The 21,324-nt window shown below is 30.2% G+C and overlaps 2 protein-coding genes across 4 annotated transcripts in view; one reads left to right on the plus strand and one right to left on the minus strand.

The window, feature by feature from the left end:
- Positions 1-11,490, plus strand: part of LOC107442886 (uncharacterized) — a 95,699-nt gene extending 84,209 nt beyond the window's left edge. For both annotated transcript variants that reach the window (XM_016056561.5, XM_043042784.3), the window contains one exon: positions 7,895-11,490. In XM_016056561.5, coding sequence (XP_015912047.2) covers positions 7,895-8,991 — 1,097 coding nt within the window. In that variant the 3' untranslated portion in view covers positions 8,992-11,490. The remainder of the gene's footprint in view (positions 1-7,894) is intronic.
- A 3,676-nt stretch (positions 11,491-15,166) lies between these two features.
- LOC107442887 (SOSS complex subunit B2) overlaps positions 15,167-21,324 on the minus strand; it is a 30,630-nt gene continuing 24,472 nt past the window's right edge. The window contains exons 5-6 of one of the 2 annotated variants that reach the window (XM_043042785.3): positions 19,839-19,974; positions 15,167-15,383 (exon numbers count right to left, since the gene is read on the minus strand). In XM_043042785.3, coding sequence (XP_042898719.1) covers positions 15,256-15,383; positions 19,839-19,974 — 264 coding nt within the window. In that variant the 3' untranslated portion in view covers positions 15,167-15,255. The remainder of the gene's footprint in view (positions 15,384-19,838; positions 19,975-21,324) is intronic. The other variant, XM_016056563.5, reaches the window with a different exon arrangement.

A 21,324-nucleotide genomic window follows, 5' to 3' on the forward strand; every position in this document is an offset into this window, starting at 1 on the left:
TAAAAACACATTTTTATTTGTAATTGGCGTGTTTTTAAAGCAACTGGGCACGTGCAACTCGAGAAGAAGATGATGGCTGATACGCGGAGACGTGACCTATTACCTCAGCGCCAGCTGATCGCTTATAAACAAGATGACATGTTAAAGTCAAGCTAAGTTTCTCCACATAAGTTAGAATGTTAATTGATGTGAAGGTAATTAAATACAATACACCGTATCGCACGTCGAATTTATAAAAATATTATTGTTTCTCTTCTAGGTCTTTTACTTAACTAAGATTTATGATTTATTTATGTATTTTACATAACTATGATATATTTTTGTTTTGTGCACCTGGCAACTTCGATGCATAATTAGTTTATGCTCTACATGACTTCGTGCCTGTCTTTTTGTGAAGTACGAAATATATAGTGAAAGAATTGAAATCTTTTTGAAAGAATATAAAATGTGTTACTTAAGAGAACTAATACTTCACGGGCATGGCCTACTTTATTATGCCCATTTATGCACGTTAGTCATTGTTTTTTGCTTTCGCATACTTTATAATATAAACCTTTATGCTAAGTTTTATTGGTGGAACTGAACAGCATGCATGGGGATATGCCGGCAAAATTACTTAGTAACCACTCTGTATTGTTTCAAGGAAAACAAATGAACGAAGAAAATTTACTTTATGTTACATGGTAAAAGACTTGTTAAGTCTATTTCGATTTGTGTGGTCGTGTATTCAGAGTTCGAAGTGTTTTATTCCATTTCAAAAATAATGAATCCATAAACCACATTTAAGAAACAGACGGCAGGGAGAAAAAAAAAGATTCCATAAATATTTCCATCCAAAGGAGCACACGTAACATGTCACCCTAAGTTATGTGACAAAAGAAAAATTAGAATATTCCACGTCGCTGTGCTCTCTGTAGCGCGGGATTATAAATCAAGCCGGCCTTCCGAATCCTCCAAGACATTGGCTTCTGATTCTTCAGCGTAGAACACCTGTTCAGAATCGACCTTCTCTGTGACACCTGCTTTTTTTTTGTCGTCAGCTCCCTTCTGCTACCCGCACTCTAACTTCAGCCATGCTTATGAAATGGCTCTTTGATTTTTTTTTTCTTTTTTTTTCATACTGTAAAGGTAAGAGAGTTTAACTTCCAACAATAAGCAGGAGCATATGGAACAAAAATTTATGACAAATGCGTGCATTTTATAGATGGTTATTTCTTATACACGATGCCTGAATCTCTCGTAATATACTCATCAATGGAGCAGAGAGAAGGGGAAAGGGGGATTAAGAACTTTTTTTTTCGAGATTTTCCCAAGATTTGGACTTTTTTTTTCTCCTCCAGAATGCTAAAGAAGTGATATTAAATAAATCTTGTGTTTTCTTTCTTTGCTGTTTAACGACATTAAATTGGTGTTTCTTTTCTCCTTTTTTTCCGTTTTATTGTAAATCTAACTTAAGATTTATTTAACATAATAAAATTCTTTGTCGACAGACAACGTCCATGAATAATAGAACAGTTTGTTGCAATTAAAGTTAATAAATTCGAAATATTTTGCAGTTATTTTCTTTGTTTTGAGATAATGCCGAAATTAGCGTGTCATGTTGGAATGAGCTAGCCAAAAAGAAGAAATAGCCTCATGTTTTCATTTGTTGGAAGAAAATGGAAGAAATATATTAAAACGTGATTAGATAGAGGCAGTGCGAGCATGGTTTATCTTATTCTTTTCTCCTTTTTTCAGAAATAAAGCCGCCATTCGAAATTTAGTATTTGCAAGTAGAATAATAAATAAATAAATAAATTTTATTGCTTACAAAATTCATACAAAAAATAGTTGTTAATAACTAGCATTACTATTTAATTTAATGATTAAAAAAATTTAATCTATAGGTGTAGAAATTTGTTCGTCTGCTTAAAAAATGTAATTTTTGATCATTAAATCCAGAATTTGGAGCAAATTTACAGAAAATATCTCAAGAAAGAAAACTACGTCATTTTCAATTTTTTTTTACAATTTTTATTTAATCTCTTCAATGAACAGAATTAATATGGTATTTTAGAAGCAAGTTCTTAAAGTAGCAAAGTAATTTTTATTCTCAATTAAGTATAAATCAGGACATGAACTTTTTTAAATGTACTCTTGCCAAACTAAACTTTTTGCTTACTACTTTCACAAACAATATGAGCAGTTTTTAAGACAGATGTACACTGACTGAGCAAAACTCATGGGATACCCACCTAATATCTGGTCGGGCCCCCTCTGGCCCAGCGGAGTGCAGCGGTACGGCGTGGAAGTGAGTCTGCAAGGCTCTGGAACACGTCCGGAGGTAGTTGGCACCACACATCCTGCAGAGCGGTAGCCGATTTTGGCCTGTTCGTGGGTTGAGGATTCAATGCCCTGAGCCTGACGTCGAGGGCATCCCAGATATGTTCAATGGGGTTCATATCAGGTGGTACAGTCGTGGTGGTTCAGTCGTTGGATCTCACCTGCATGCTCGTCGTACCAGGCACGGACGATATTGGCGCGATGTGGGGCTGCATTGTCATCTTGATACACAGCAATGTTATCAGGGTGTTGAAACATGACAAAAGGGTGGAGATGGTCTCCAAGCAGCTGAAGATACCGCTGACCAGTCAATGTGGCATCCAGGACGACCAGGGGGCCCATTCCATGCCACGAAAATGCACCCCACACCATGACTGATAGGCCACCGGCCTGGACTGTGCCCACTTGGCATGCTGGATGCATCGCTTCGTGCTGTGTGCGCCACTCACGGTGCCTCCCATCAGCATGGAACAGTTGATAACGTGATTCGTCAGACCAGATCACGTTACGCCACTGTTGCAGTGTCCATCCGTGGTAATTGGTGGTAAATGCGCGCCGAATTGTCCGATGACGCTGGGTTAGCAGTGGCACACGTGTGGGGCGACGGCTCTCATACCCGAGAACACGCATGTTCCGACGAATTGCCCACTGGGACACGTCTCTATCACGGCCAGTGTTGAATTCAGCCCTGATTTGTTGCACATTTGCTCTCCTCTCTCGAGTTACCACTCGTCTCAGGTTTCGCCTGTCTCGGTCATTTAGGGCCTGTGAACGCCCGGTATGATGTCTGTTGTGGACTGTGACACCCTCATTCACCCATTCTCGGTAAACTCTCGATACGGTTGACCTTGGAATGCCGAATTCCTGAACCACTTCCGAAATGGAATGTCCCATGCGTCGGGCACCCACAACCATGCTGCGTTGTAAGTCCGTCAACTCACGACGACGTTGCATTTTACCTGATCACTCACACAGTCACTTCAAGCAATGTCTAACACACAACTGAGACCGCCGCGGAGGCCACCAGGTGGCGTTGGTCACAGGTGCTGTCCATCCACAAATCAGAGCCCTGCTATCCCATGAGTTTTGCTCAGTCAGTGTAGTATAATGAATTATTTTAGAGACCAAAACCATAAAAATGGAACTATAACATAAAAATATAGACTGAAAAATGGGAGCATATTTTTGTAAAGTAATAATAATAATAAGTTAAAATAACTCTGCCATAACATATCAATGGTTTTAATATCGTCCATTTATCATGAAACGTTGTTAAAATAAAAAAAAATATATAAACAAAAATTAAAATATCAGAAATGTTTTCATACTCTTACTCTTAATAAGATATAAGTTGTTTACTGTTATCTTTCGACGCGAAGATACCACCCGCCAATTGCAGCTGCAGTGTTAATCCTGTAATTCTGTTTCTTTATGAGTCTAATTCTGTAACTTTTTTCCTAAAAATAAATATTCGGTCACCAATGGCGAGCTGGAGAATGGAAAAACAATGCCATGGGATAAATAAGTGCACTTTTAAAATAAATCGAAGTTTTGATGTTATTGTTATAAAAAAACTTATGTTCTCAAGTTTCGAAACTTTGGTAGCAGCTTAGAGAATATAAGTTTATTACGTATAGGAGTGAAGAGAAAGTTTATTGATAGGGTGGACTCAGCATGCGCAACATGACTTGGCTTATTTATTGATGTTGCTATTAAAAATAACCTATATTGATAGATTTCGAAACTTTAGTAGCAACTTAGAGAATACTTTGTTTACGTATTGGAGTTGAAAAGGGGTTTATTGATAGGGAAAATTTACTATACGAAACATGAATTTGTTTATTTATAGATGTTGTTGTTATTAAAAATAAAATAAAAACTTATATTGACAGATTTCGAAACTTTGGTAGCAACTTAGAGAATACTTTGATAACGTGTTGGAGTTGAGAAAAGAGTTTATTGATAGGGTAAACTTAGCATACGCAACGTGACTTAGTTTATTTATTTAATGTGTTATTACATGTTAAAGTTGGAAGTATAATTTTGAGACAGCCTGTATGATAATAATTTCTTTCTTATATGTCATTGTCGTAAAATAATAATTGCTTCCTCTTCGTTCATTCAGTAGGAGAGCGGGGGGCAATTGTAACAGGGTACGATTGTAACAGAGCAAAAATTTCGAGTGCCGGGTTCTAGATTTGGTTCCTAGGTGGCGCACAAGGTGTAATTAATAAATCTACATGTACACCCCTGATGGCAACCATTTTTATGTACTTTTGAAAGAGTTACATCACAAAAGATATTTTCACGCCACGCAAGTACTTTTTTTGGTATTAGAATATTATGTTGTAACAAAGTAATTTTGTTTAAACAAATAAAAATTAGTAACCGAATATGTAAGTGGACACTTTAATTAACATTTCAATAAAAAAAAGATTAGTTTTGCTAATTAACTAGCATTGTTTTTAACAAATGAAGCTGAAATGGCGTCTTGGGGACAATTGTAACAATAAGTAAAGGGACGATTGTAACAGCTGAAAATAAATAATCTTATGTTTACAAACCATTACTTAACTCTTTAAGAACCACCAATAGTTTCCTATATCATTTATATTATGTTGCATGTGCATTATTTTATTTGTCACCTTTCACAGCATAAATTAAAATTTTTAACCCCTTAAAGTTAAAAGTTTAACCCTTTAGGTTTCTGCTCATTATTATTTTTACTCCTAAAATATCACTACTATTTTGATCAATAAAAAAATATATCACAACTATGATAATATGTATAATTAACTATGTTTTAGTTGAATTTATGAACTGTTACAATTGACCCCGTAAGTGGGGACAATTGTAACAACTGCACGACTGTCAAAAATTGTTAATAACTAATATAATAATATTTAAAATCAGGTATTTATTTTTTTTCTAGTAGAGGATAGTCTACTTTACTCGTCTGTCAATTAATACTAATAATACATTGGATTTTTTGTTAGTTAAAAATAGTTAAGTAAAAAATGTTACAATTGACCCCACTCTCTCCTATATGTTACTCATAAGGTGAGTTAAAAAACCAGTCTGTTTTTTTATTTTCCTGTCAAAATTTCCCGTAACGATATAATGAAATAAGTTATGGATGTTTATAACTTTTAAATTGTATTAACAATTTAAATTTCTTCAGCCATGAAGATTTTTTTTATTCAACCTATTAAAATTATTCCAAAAGAATATAATGTAAGAATAATTTCTCATTCGAATTGAATTTTACGGCAAAAGTAGAACAAAAAATAATAAATAAATGGAATATTCATTTGACCCTTAAATTTTTATTTGTCGTTAAAAGGTTTGCGCCATTTTAAATTTTTTAGAAAGATATCGCTGTTTAAACTTTTGAAGAAAGTTTATTACTCAGAGTTAAACGATAAATGCTTTAGAATGAATTATTATAATTTTGACATCCCTCATAAGGCTATAAAATAGACATGCTTAATAAAATGAGTCTTTTTTTTTTAAGCATCGAACTCATTTTTCGTTTTCTCTCTTCTAACGTAATTATAAAAGTAAGTATAAAATTTAAAAGGTAATTACAAATTGATGCTTATAGAAATACTACCTATAAATAAGCAAATATAATGAGGAGATTTAATTTAACAGAAACTTATAAAAAGAAAATTTAGACGTTTTTGAAAAAAATTGATAGTTTGAATACATATTTAGGTGAAAACAAAATAATACTACTTATAATTTGGTGCTCTTACACTTTGCTTATGCATGTAATGTATGTTAGCTATACGTTAGAACAGAGAGCAAAAAGAAAACATTGTTCTGTAATTATTTTCTTTTTATTTCGCATACAAAGTGAAAAGTAGTTAAAAGGGTTGACTATAAATATGTTAATTATTCAGTGCTAACTATTAATTAAGCTACAAAATCAGTCACACAAACGAACTTTAAGTAAATATACTTATTTTTTAATTTAATTGCAAATTCGCTTAGACTTACAGAAAAGAATATTAAATCGCCTTAAAAATATTTACTGTTAAAGTTTTAACGAACAATTACTCATGTCTTAACACCCTTTAACGAAAATATTAAAATATATTAAACTTTATATCATTGTATAGTGTAAGCATTTCTCACGATGGTTGTATAGTATGTACGATAAATTAACAGTTTGCTTTAATGACAATAAAAGTGAATAATATAAATTGATTTTATTTAAATCTTTCTTTTCTTTTTACTTTCATTTTTTTTCTTTTGCAACGCTGCCAGCAAATAGCACTTATAACACAGCCAATGGAAAATAGCACTTATAACACATTTTGTAAAATAGCACTTATGACACAGCCAATAATAGTCATTGATAAGGAATATAGTAAAATCATCATTATTTTATTTATTTTTCTATAATTCAACTATATTTATAAATGGATACCTGCAAGTGATGTCATCATAAGAAAATCGTACCATTTGTCGATTCAGGAGCCAATCAGGTTCGACAAACGCGTGTGATGTTGCTTACAGGTATCCAATTAAATCTGGTTAGGCATATTATCTCACTTTTTCTCCAGTTTCAACAACCCAATAGAAAAGATAGACCTTAAAATTAAATCTCATTTGAAAGAGATAGAGATACAGAGTTTATTTATTTATTCTTCATATTCGTACGTATGGATAAAATAGGCTATCACAAACCTAAAATAGTACTGTTTCAAATCCACCAGGCACATGTTCTTCGTTTTAATGTCTAATAGATTAAATTAAGAATTTAGTAGCCTGTACAGTACTAGTATAAGACTAACTCTAAACATAATTATTAATTACCTTCATATTGTAGAGTTGACAGAAATAAGTTTTAATGTGAGTTATGCATATAATTTAATTTCAAAACTTAACATATAAATCTACAAACAGAAAAACAAAATTATATCGCATCTGTAAAATAAACTTTCTTTAATCACCAAAAGCATCAAAGTACAGACTCAATTTCGAGCTACAGCAAAAATCAATTCGCGAGAAAGTCTACTCTATTTATCTATTTGTAGTTTCAACAGGTACGGAGCTAGGTGACAATATTTTTTTTTAGAAAATTTCTCATTGTGTGTGTATATAGATAATTTTTATCTGAAATTTTTTTTTGTGGGATCCCCTAAAACCCCTCCGTTCATGAGTTTCAAACCCTACTGAGAAAGCAAGACAGTCTTCAATATTTTGATTTAAGCAATTTAGCATTCGCGGGTAAAACCACAAACATTTCAACATTCAGCATAATATCAATAAAGTAATTTATTTTAACAATATGGTTAATGTGATACGGTTAGGTTAAGGTTAGGTAAGGATTATACAGCCCAGCTACCATCTGATTTGACTAACTGAGAAGTTTTTAAAAAATACCCAGCGAAGGAGCGTTTGCCTTGACTCTTGACTCAGGAGATTTTTTTGTTTTTTGAGTAAGGAGCAAATATGAATGCGTAAAGACTAAGATACTCATCCATTTTATGGATTGAATATGAGCGATCCTGGTGATGAGGTATTTACAACTTTATATATATATTTTTTATTCTATTTTCAGGAAGCACACTAATTTGCGACTGCAAACTTCGATGGATCATCGAATGGGTAAAAAAATATGATCTCCAAGTAACGAGCCGAGAAAGGAATCCCCAATACTGTGGAAGACCATCCACCTTTCGTCGTCGAATCCTGCCGCAGATGTCACCAAGTGAACTAAAATGCGACGAGGAAGCTACACCAAGCACAACAGCTTCCCCAATACCAGCATTTACCCAAACCCAGGCTTCTCAACAACGTCCAACAGCCACACCTACAGGACGAGATCTGAGAGCTCCTAGGACCTCATCCTTGGATCAACTACATCTCAGTGAGGTGATCAGGAGAGGTACAGAATTAACCGTCAAATGGGAAGGTTTCCGAGAAGACAATCTAGTCAGAGCCAGATCTGCAGCTCCGATTCATGCGATGTACAGAGTTTTTGGTGAGCCACATTTCCAATTGGGTACCTCAGCCAATCCCACTTCTGGTTGGGCTCAATTCCAGGTACCTGAAGGCAAACCAGTAGTCATCTGCGTTGTTGACACAGCTCAAGCAGCAACCCTTTCTTCTACTGCTATACCTCGTAATCAGTGTAACGAGGTTACAGCCGAAAAAGTTACTGATTCTCAACTGAATAAAATCATCATCGGCTCTTCTGCAGCTGTATGTGGTATGATCGTTATAGCTGTTATTATATTCGTTTGCTGTTCCAGAAAATCTTCGAAGAAACAGGCTATGCCCCGACCAGCCATGAAATCGGAACATGAATGGGAAACTTCTTCATACTACAGTGGAAGAAGCATACCACGCGCAAGGGCTTATCATGGATCAGTTAATCCATCTTATCTTCATGATAGAACTCCAGATGATGTCCAGTCTTTTCGTTCTTTGCCACCGGCTAGGGCCCATAGAGGTGGACACATGATGGGGAATAGAGATATGCATAGTTCTCAAATAGCTTTATCTCAGTTATCAGGGCATCATTCATTTCTTGGAACATATGGGCAGGAGCCTCATCAGAATGGGTGGGGTGCTCATCATTGGGATAATGTTGATGCATACTCTGAAAGACATGCTCCCTCCAGACTCTCTTATGGGAAGGATAATTTTAGCTAATTATATGAACGATTATTTACTTTATCCTGTGATACATGAAAGACTCTTCTCTGCAAGTAATGCTCTAGATCAGAATTTAGAACTTCTTTATTAACAGGAAAAAATAGTTTGCTCTTTTATCATCAGGAAAAAACTTGATTTATCCTGTGATACAAGGAAGATCCGATTTTGCCCGGAAAATAATCTTCCAGAGCATAGTTTCTAATCTTCTTTATCATCAGGAAAAACTTGATTTATCCTGTGATACAAAGGAAACTTGATTTTGTGCTATTAATTATGCTCCAGAGCATGAATTTGAAGCTTTTTCTTTTTAATTTTAAGAAAAGTTTGCTTACTTTTTATCAGCAGGAAAAAACTTGATTTACCCTGTGATACCAGGAATGCTTGCTTTTGGCCTGTTAATTATGCTCCAGAGCAGGCTCTTAGAACTTCTTTATCACCAGGAAAAGTTTGTCGCTTAATCATCAGGAAACAACTTTTTGTGTATGCCAGTGTCTTCATTTGTAGTTTTACAAAGTGCTTAGGTTGCCCTAAGATGTTTATCCTTATAGTATTGGCAGCTAACATAACCAATTTTGGATGAGAAAACGTTGAACGTTTTAGTACATTCAATTAAAACTGTTCTTAAAAGATGTTCAATTCCAGGATCATTACTTTTTGCATTATGAAAGACGTTAAGCTAACTAAGCTTTAACGTAAATATGTCTGAAATTTCTAAATGACACAGAATGGTGAAAAAGGAAAAACTGACTTCTTATATGTCTTTGATATATTCAAATGTGTGCTATTAGAACAAATTTTATTGTACAGCATATTGACATTTATTACTTATTTCACTAGTTAATCACAGAATATGAAACAGTTTCACTAGTTAAAATTTTTTTTAATTTCACTGATTATACATTTGTGTTCTATGAATGTAATTTCATTTTCAACTCAAGTTCATCAATTAATTGTTCAAAACATAATGGAAACATAATAGAATGATATATAGAAGCAATAATTACTCTTGTAATTATTGTCAGTTGAGAGTAATTACTCTCAATTTCTCTAAACAAAATTGGTACTTGAAATGAACGACAGGTGGCGCAGAACAGAACTCTCTACCTATGGCAACACTTCGCATGCTTTTTCCCCATTAGAGTGGGGATAGTCATAGGAGAAGAAATTACGTTAGTTTCTGTCTTGATTTTAAAATTGATTAACAAATTTTTAAGTTAGAAAATTATATGGAACTCAAAACTGCATTGAACAGAATTCTCAAGGAAAGCACCTTGGAAATAAAAATATTTTTGACAATTAAATGCAAAAAATATTATGGAAGGGGAAAAGATCGTAGTACATTCCCATGCAGCTGAGCTGAGGGTTTTCTCCCCCATTGACGTATTCAAACGTTGCTATCACGGATATAAATAACTAATTATTTGTTTAAGTTAAATTTACTTATCAAGTTTAATGAAGTTAAGTTACTTGTTTCTAAGCGTAGTTTACTAAAAAAATTTCAAAGTGAACCATATTTTACGTTTAATGATCGATTTTTTTCCTATAGATTTAGATATTCTTTTATGCAATCATTTTATCAATAGAATACAGAGGAAGAAGGCTTTAAGCAAAATTTTAGTGAATTTAGAAACAACAGTTTTTGGTAAATATAACAATAGAAAGCTATTTATAAAACACATTCTCCACATTAAAAAACCTTTTACTTTTAATAACTAGAAGAAAAAAAATTCGATTGCAACTGTGAACAAACATTAGGGCAGTACATATATTGTTCTGAAACCCAAAATTTTTATGATATCAACCTTCTGCTAAGTTCTTTAATTATTAAACAAAACTTTTTTACCACTATAAAAGAAAACAATAATTTTAATAACTTATATATAAGCAAAGAATATCATGATTGTTAAGATGATCTCGTTAATTATTAAATATATTGCAGGGAGTTCGTTCCTTTTAAATAGTTAATTTAATAAAAATTCACCGGGTTTCGATGGTCACTTAAATACTATAAATTTTTAAACAATCCAAATACCTAACTCTTTATTAAGTGTTTAAATTATTGAATCGTGAAGTGGTTACGAACATTTAACATGTTAACGTTTTAAAGACTTTTTAAAAAGTTTATACACCCCCATAATAATCTTGAAGGACAACTGCACGCCCTGGTATTGCCAACAAAATATAAACAGAGATGAAGAGATTTTTTTAACAGCATTACAGAAGTTAGCAAGTAAAAAAATTCGAAGAAAGAAATCATTAAACATTTTTTTTAAATTAAAGAAAAAGTCTTCAATTTAAAAATAAATTAAAATACATTATTTCATAGCGATTTGACCATCATTAATTGAAAATTTAATCTAATTCTACATCAGTTAATTACAATATTTCAAATCACGTGAAATGCATAATTTAAGCTATTAATTAAAGGGGCCAATTTTGCGATCATATAATTCATATTAGATGCTTAGAGCCACATTACAAAAAAAGAAAACAAAATATCGGGATTAAATATAAATGTTCAGATTACTTATATTACAAAAAAAATATCTAGATTAAATTGCAGAGAATATCAGACTCCAGAAACAAAATTTTGAAAAAAAAAAATATTTAACAAATATATAATTTATTTTTTTTCTTAAATAAAAATGGTGAGAACATTTTTAATTAAAATTAAAGAGAATTCAAACACTGTTTTCAAAACCATTAAAATCACACCTGTTTGCTATTTTTTTTTTTTTTTTTTTTACCAGAAGCAAGAATTTGGTAAATTAAAAAAAAGCTAGTTTTGCATAAAACTTTAATTTCAGGTCGTCATCTATTTTGTTTAATGCCCTTCACAATCCACAACAAAACTTATACAGATGATAATAGTATATTATGCTGTTTATTCTCCTTCAATATCACTAGATATTTAAAAAAAAAATTACGAGGAGAAATTCCAACATAATTTTTCCGGGAGATTTTCTTGCATAATTAAAATGATAGAAAAATTTGTGACTTTTTATTCCTTGTTTAGTAAAGTTAAATCAAAATAATTTTGACCACATCTACACGAGTATATTTCAAGTAAATATGTATAAGACTTAATTGTCAAGTATAATTTCTGCTTACAAATGTCAAATCAAATTTTGATGTACTACCTCCAGAAATTTTTTTTTCGAAGTGTGTACGTCGGTAGCTGTGGGATTATTTTAATACATATTATTATATATATCTGATTCAAATAATGTATTATTATGAATTATCACATATACAAAGATTCATCTCATTTTGTGACAATCTAAGTCAGTGTTTTGTACTGTTTTATAAAGGCTGACTCAATCTAATTTAATTGTTATGGAAGTTTGTGTAAATATTTGGTTAGAGTAAGGCATTTTTTTGCCTCTTATGTAACATTTGTGTGTTCAAATAAAATATTTACAAGAAGTACATATATATATTTTTTTTAAACTTTGTTAATAAAATACATTTATGATAAATAGTTAAAGAATAGTATTGAGGGTATAGGACAAAATTAGAAAATTTCGTTACTTGCCAGATGCAGCATTTTTAACAGTAACCACTTTTTTAAAAATTAAAAGTTTTAAACGATTTTAGATACATAAAAAAATGACGATGTAAAATTGCTGATTGAGTTTCTTTTTCACATAAAATAACTTAATTCTTTAATTCTCAAAGTGGTTGAGGCAATAAATTCTATTGGTAAGGCTAAATATCTGAACTCTGTATAAATGGAGAAAAAAAAAATATTTTGTTGCATATACTAATACTTTATTTTGCCTAATTCTAGTGAGAGGATTTTATACCTGAAATTAGTTTTGCTCTTAAAGTTAAGAGATTTTTTTTAAAAATAACATTTTTGGTCTACTTTTTGTCGAAATGTACAAGTTTAAAAACGTTATGTAAATGTTGTGACAAACTTTTAAGGGTGTTTGTGCACAGGTTAAAATTGCACAGGCCAGGCGTCCATGCCTGGAAATGTCATCGAAAGCGGCTTGGGGCGCTTTCCTATTATGAGCTCTGTTAAGAAGGCGAAGAAACAGTTCATTACAGATAAGAGCTCCTAGTGTCATAGGGCGACATTTCCGGGCATGTGTTCCTATGCAATTTAAATATTGATGATGTGCCTTAATTCCCTTAGATGTTTGACGCAACATTTATAAAATCCTCCGTTTTATATAACGTTTAAAAAAAATGTTGCTTGAAGAAAGAAACTGATTGCAAATTTGAAATCAGCAATACGAAAGTATCTAAGATCCGTTCAAAACTTTTATGCAACAGAAAGAAAAAAATAATTTCCTCCAGTGTATGGTCCTTAAATTTTAACCATAGAATTTAGCATTTCCACAAGCATTATTAATTAAAATGTAAAGATGTTGGATCAAAAATCAGTCCTTCCTTTGAACCCTTCGATTATTCTAACCAACTTCTTAAAAACCTACATCTTGTATTCTTAGGCAGGGGCTTTTCTGAACACATACAAAAATCCCTAACATCAGGACAAAATATTTTTTAACAGGAAAATCAGGACGACTATGAACCCTGGTTTATGGCAATGGGTTGAAAGACTAATGAAATTAATAAATCAACATGTATCAACTTGATCAGAATAAAGATATTTTCCAACAGATTAGACACTTTTTTAATAAATGAGATTATAATTAAAGTTAACAGTGTCTGAACTTCACTGTAAAACATTTAAACTACAAGCAGTTGACCCGTGATATTGAACTTACAAGCCAATTCTGAATAATATTTCAATAAAAAATAAAATTAGTATTCACCAAATTCTATGCAAGAAAGATTGCTGTTGTTAATTTGTAGCACAGGAACTTGGTGTTCATCTTGTACAAAAATCAAAGTTTAAGAAAGTTATTCGGATTCAATCTAATTAGCAGTTGTTTTAAATTTTTTTACAGAATAAGTTTAGTAAAATTTTAATTAAAAATTATTTTTTTTTAACTCTACCAGTAAGAAAGGAGAGTAAAATGTCTGCTTTGAAATTTGGATCTTCTGAGTATTTATTTACAGGGGCATGCATATGTTGTGGATGAAGTAAGAATGTTCTTATCATGTGTGAAAGTAAGAAACTAATCTTAGTTTGGGAAGTTAACCCTTTCGATCCTAATAGGATAGATACATCCCAAAGAATAAACTTTATTCCATATTGGATAAGCAGAACCAGATTTTGCAGAACAAATAATTCAATGCATTTATATTATTTTCATTATTTATTTCTATGCAATATATAAGCATTGATACAATATTCAAGACAATTGGGACATTGTCCCACGAGAATTCCGGGAAAACTTATCATATACTTATTTTAATGTGTCAGCATTAACATAAACTGCTTTTCATACTTAAATTTCAATGCTGCAAAGGTCGGGGGTCGAAAAGATTAAAACAGGAATCTCAGTTTTAAGCCTAAAAAATCTCCAACAATTTGATCAGGTAAAACTATATCTAACCAATCCTAGTAGACATAAGTCCCAAGTTAGTGGAAAGAATGCAACATTAGAAAACACATAAATAAGTGCCTATAGGTCAAAAACAATATTAAAATTCACTACACTAACATTTTTCAAGGTTAAGGACCATTGCTTGTACATTATGTGTAATGTAGATATTTGCTTTGGAGTTCAAAGAGGGTATTGGTTAGGCCCAGTTTAGCAGACTAAATATAGAAACTAAAAGATGTAATTAACCTAATTGCCACTAGTTCATAGGTTTATCTTTCATTCTTGTTTTAACCTTAACATATACACAGCCAACTCTAAGCAACGAAGATACAATAAATTATGAGGATAATACTGATGCGCAATAGAAAAATTAACATACGCAACAAAAAATTCAGAATTTAGATTTTTATATAGCAATTTTTGTCTAAGCTACATACTGTAACAAATTTTTTTTCAACTCAATTTTATTATTAATTTCCTGAAGTTACATTTGGTAGCATTAGTATGAAAAATAAAACAGTTGCCAAGCTGCTTTTCTCATAATTTATCATGAAGCCCTTACGTTGTTTTTCAGTTACATAGCAAAGTAAAGATGTACTATAAAAATTTATGAATTGTCACAGAAAATTTTAAAATATTGATTCTTTTACAAAAAACACTTTAGAATTTTTTAAATTTATTAATTATAAATATAATAGAAACTTCAAGAATTTTTCTTAAGATCAATTTATTAAGCGATAATTATATACAAATTTAATACATAACATAAAACATACACATAACAAACATTTAGCCTCTGTCAACGTCTTCCAGTCCTGGGTTTATTATTAACTCCATTATTAATTACAGTCAGTGGCGCTCTTGGTTGGTTAGTCGTCCTATTTGCACTTCTAGGCATGAAGGCAGATGTAGTATGGTTACCATTACCTAGAAAGATAACACAACTTTAGATACCTAATCATAAGAAGACAAAACGAAAGTAAAATAGAATAGATAAAAGTAAAATTTCTAATAAGGAAGTTGAACCTTTTAAGTAAGGATTTAAATTAACAATTTGATTAATCAAGGCTAATTTTATTTTGCAATGTTATGATAAAATATAATTATGTATTAAATACAGTATAATATGAAGATTTTTAAGATTCAGTTCTTTTTTTATCATTTAAAATTCTTCTTAAAACACATTGAAACTATTTACGATCATTGACATGCCATTTTAGTACTTTTAAAATTAAATTTTTCTAAATTTAATAACTTCATAAAATTATTTATTAACCTCATTAATTTAATTTTTTAATCATTTTTAATCCTGCGATAATTAAGTCATTTATTTATTTTATCATATTTTATAAAATGTGAATATAAATACTCTTCTTAACAATCAATTTAACGGCTAACTTTTTAATTCACTGCAAGTGTATAAGTCATTAATTTAGTATTGCGACAAATTGAATACCAAAATCTATTTTTAGTTTGATTTTATTTAAAGCTGTTGTATTTCTCTAACCACAAAAATTTTTCGGTTCAAGTGTTATATTAAATTCTAATGGTCTTTTTTAGGCTTAATTTGTAATCAGATTTAAAATTTAACATTAATAATGCGGTGTTGGCGTTATTTTTGTCTGTATTATCTTTTGACAGTTCACCAAATTTTAGATTTCTTCCCATGCTACCAAGCATTCGCTAGCAATCCCGCATTTTAAAACTAACTAGCTTTAAGTTTTCAATACAAGAGAGCTACATTAACAATAAAACCTTTTATAGAAAAAGAAAAAAATATCAGAAAATATCTAAATAAAACAAATAATGACTTATGAGGATAGGTATTTTTTCCGGAATGTTTGTATCAATATTAAAAAATGTTAAATATAAATAATTATATTATGTACACATTTTGAGTCAATAATGGATTTTAAAAGTGTAAATAATAAATCCCTCAACAGATAGATACTGCAAAGCTTTGATATTCTAAGCATTATTTTTGGTTTTCTGATCTACAGGAAAGTAGAGTACAGGATGTAGATTCATATCCAGTTTTGTACAAAGTCATAACGCTTAGAGTGCTAATGGCACCTAGAACAGCTCGCCAAACAATTCAAGTTCTTTTTAAAATAAATACGGTTTGTAATCTGACTAACTACAATGGTATTAACAAACTTATTTCTTTGTTTTCAACGCATTTCTTTATAGATAAAAGACAGACTTCTTGCCATGCTTTCCCCCCCCCCCCCCTGAAATTCAAATTTAATATTTTCTATTAAATGTCATTTTTAAAAATAAACCCCAATCTTTATTTCACAATGAAAGAAAGTGCAATTTTTTTCTTAGTTTCTGAACTTTTTGATGCAGATTGGATACTAATGCCCCTTTCATACATTTTTTTCTGATGCCTAATTGCAAGCAAAAATATATTTCGGTATATTTTAATTAAAACAATAGTTCAATAGTTACTAAAAAAAAACTGTTAGATTATCCGAATTGTATTTGTACCAATATATAAATACCCCCCCCCCCAAAAAAAAAGTTGTTTGAAAATGTTTTTTCATTCACCTCAAAAATGTATGATTAATAGATTTTGTAAATTAATGAAATTTCAATGATGATAATCGGCTCCTCTTAGATCCAATAACAGCAAATAAGCGCAAATTTTAAAAATTGTTTGGAAGTGAGCCCTGTTTGAAAGATTTTACCTTTAATGCAGAAAAAGACAATGGTGTTTCGTGTTGTATTTCATAACCATAAATTATTAAAATGCTAAATATAATATTTTTTACTTATTTTCCTAAACAATGAAAAAAGTATTGAAAAATTTGTTTAATAAAAATTCTGTGTCAAAAGGCTAACTTAAGACTTTATAACAATCAATACTATTAATTATGCTGCGCTATGAGGATTGTTGTTATAGTTGGATTGAATTTATTGTTAATAGTTTAAGAGTTGGAATTGTTGACTATACTTTCAGAAACACTAACACTATGTTTTCAAAGAAACAAAATCAAACACTTTTATTGTACATCAATAAGGAGAAATAAATAAAAAAGATGGATAATCATTACCCCATCATGTAGGTCATAATTCCAAAGATCATAGAAAATAAGAGCTGGTAAAAAGATACATTTCATTTAATGAAAAAAAAAATACTATTTTAAAAAAAGAAAAAATCTTTTATATTTTTCCATAACTAGTTTAAGATAACCACTGTTCCGTTTTAATAATACTGTTAAGAATATTCCATAAAAAAATAACAATAACTTTCAAAAATATACAGAAATAAGATAAAAACATGTGAATAAAAGTAATTGGGCTCAAATTTTTAGTTTATTATAATACTAGAAAATTATTAGCATTTTCAAAATATGTTAAATAAAAATATATGAATCATGCACAGTTGAAATAAAAAGAATGATTCAGTAATGAATATTGTTATTATTAACTCTAAGATTTATTAATTGAAAATTGCACATGTTGTATATCTATTGTACCAGCGAGATCAAACACAATAAGTTTAGTATATAAATACTAGAAAATGACGAAGCTAAAATAAAAGTCAGATACTTTCGTAATTTGAAACAAAAAAAAAAAAAAATTAATCTGATTTTGTTGAATATTTTCAGCTTAATTTTTAACTCAACTAAAATTCTTTCAAAGAGAGAACTGTTACATTTTATAAAACGTTTCATTACTTTATCTAAATTTCAGTATCATGCAACCTTAGTTGTTTTGGTTTCAAGTACTACTAAAAAGCAAACAAGAATGGCAACAATGAATTCTAACAATCTGGTCCTTTGGGATAAAAAACTTTTAACTAAAATTAAGATATATTATAGTTAACAGTTTGCAAAAAACAAAGATTTACTTTTTTAAAAAATAGTCTTGCACGTACACACATAGGGTTAGTATGTACAAACATATAAATCTGTAATTAAAATAGAAATTTCCTTAATTTACTTAATTAATCAAGATTTCCTTAACTAGCTTTGTAAGGAAACTAAGCTGAATTCTTATAATTTATTTTAGAAAATAGCTTAATCTAAAAACTGAACTTTTTTCTAAATTTTACAAAACAATTATTTTAACAATTGATTCATTCTATTAAAATGTAGCTTCAAATACATAAATCTTGGATATAAAAATAAAGTATCACTAATATTTTAAAAAATTTTTTTTACCAATATTATTCTGCAGCCTAAAAAGTGAAATACATTGCAGAACCTCTTATCCGGAAATCAGAAAACCAGATAATCGGAATGAAATTCGGAACCGGAAATTATTTTTCTTCCATTAAAAATTTTTTCTTTCCTGCAAGATTTTGAGCCCATTTTGTTATTTAGAACGTACGGCGTATCGAGTTGACGAAAGAACTGATTTAGAGGACGAATCAAAAGCCGTTTGTAGACAAATCTCACATAAGCACAAATAGCTTATATATGTTATTAATGTTAATAATAACATTAATAACATATATAAGCCTGTATATAATTTTTATTTCATAATTTCTTTCCTTATTTAAACTTAAGTGTATTATTATTTATAATTTTTTATTATTTCTAAATAATTTTTTAGTTTCGTTTTATAAACATTAAAAAAAAAAACGGCAGCTTGTAGCGATTTAGAAAACCGGAAAAATCAGTTATCCGGAATTGCGATGGTCCTGATCGTTCCGGATAATCGGTTCTCTACTGTATTACATTTATTTAACTAAAAACAATATTCATTTTTCTAGATTAATTTAAATAATGAAAGATTGATATGGAAATACAGATATAGCTTTCAGATATGATGCTTTTAAACTAAAATGTTCGCATAAAATTTACAGCAGAAATAAACTTACATTTTCGAAAACACATCCTAAGACAAGAATTAAAGGACCATGGGGAAAAAAATCTCCATTATTAGGTAATGTGAGCAATGGTTGAAAAAACTACAACTGCTTACTAAAAATGTAGTTAAGAACAACAACTTTTTGATTACAAACTACTTTTGAAATATATTCATTATTCTAGCAAAAAAAACTATGCAGGAGAACTTATTTTACACCCAAAATGGTTTCGAATAAAAAGATTTGCAAAATTAGTTTCATTTGGACCTCTTTTTTTAAAAAACTGAACTACCACTAAAAACAGTTGATAATCATTAACAGTTGATAATCATTACAAACTTCTGTTTTAATGTACTGTATCACACTACTTACTACACTTTTTTTTTAAAAAAAGAAAAGTAGCACATCAAACAACAAACTCCGAAAAAAGCAGCTACTACAGTAGTTTTGTCATTGTAGCATGTTACTTTTGAGCAGTGTATCAGACTAAAGTAAAGAGTAAAGTGAAGCTAAAAGAAAATAGATGATAAATTCTAGGTAAATCTCCTTTATGAGATACATACCTGAGGCGGATTTAACAAAAACTGACCACTTACCAGTCAGTGGAACTGTAGGTATTGGAGGAGCTACAGCTCCAGGTGCTGGTGAAAGAGGTATGGGCTGTTGTAAAGGAGGAGATCCCCTTTGCTCACCACCAGGCTGTAAGGAAATTTAATCTATTAGAAAATAAATCTCTAAACAATTAACTTTCCTTCTTCAAAAACATAATAAATACATGATTGAAAATTGCAAGAGTGAGAGATAAAAACTAACTACTTTTATTTCTATTGTTAAAATACCAAATTCATTATCAATTGCTTTAATAAATACATATAAATAATAATAAATAAATAAGTGAAGTATTTTAAAAGATGAGAAATTGGAAGAACTGCAAGTAGATGGATAATAGAAATATAGAGCTGTTTAAAAAAACGATTATAAAAAAAAAAAAAGGCTCAAATTTAAAAATGCCAAAATTCTACAGAGCTGGAAAACTTATCCTAAGATTTCAGCTTAACAATTACGAATTTTTGTAGAAGTAAAGTTGAATAAGATTTACTTATTTTAAAAAAATAATTTGTTAACTGGAAATAATGTTACTAGAAGCATTAAAAAACCACTTCTAAATTTATTCTCAAACATTAAGTTAAAAACAAACTAACTAAAGGATTAAAAGCTAAATTCTAAAAAAATTAACAATAAAATAAAGATTAAAAAAAACAAGCACTTTATGATTCATGATAAGTTTATTTTACTTCTTCATGTTTAAGTGCTATATTTTAACCAAAATGAATGCAATATGCCAGTGAACGCTATATTTTAATCAAAAAATTCAAAGTAATAATTTTTTAAACTAGGCAAATGACTAACTTTTGTTCTTTCTTTATATTCTTAGTTTTGGAACAATCTTAATGGATATCGCCTCTGAAAACATGAACTAGCTTCAATGTACTTCTTTTCTCTAACACAATAAATATTAGTGAGTAAAAGATATAGTATAAGTGATTTTTATGCATGTTTGCAATTTTGAAGAAATTAAAGCTTTTTCTGAACATTTGCGAAAGGAAATGAATCATATTTTTAAAAGAACAATAAATGTATGAAAACTAAACAAAGAAATGAAAACTGAAGTAAAAGAGGGTCTCATGTCATAAGGCAAATTAAGAGATGAATCATCAAGGTTTACAAACACTCAAGGGGAAAAAAAATTCTGACTGAAGTAATTGAATTTTCCAGCTATGATTTTCATGGAAAAAATATGTTTAAAAAAAAAAAAAAAATACAGGGACCAATCTAAATTACTGGCTCTTCACATTCTAGGACTCAATCTTAATGGTTATGGGGGGTTACTTCAAATATCCTAATTAATTAGTGCACACGATATTTTAAGTTATGAAATCGGACGCAACCTACAATTAATTGTCTATTTCGCGATATTTGGAGAACTTAAGCAAATTGAAAACTTTTCGCACATAAAGTTCCTTATTTTTTTATATTTTACTTAATAAT

Source organism: Parasteatoda tepidariorum, chromosome 8 (assembly GCF_982258835.1).
Source record: "Parasteatoda tepidariorum strain Cologne lab strain chromosome 8, Ptep-v5.0, whole genome shotgun sequence".
Taxonomy (NCBI): Eukaryota; Metazoa; Arthropoda; class Arachnida; order Araneae; family Theridiidae; genus Parasteatoda; species Parasteatoda tepidariorum.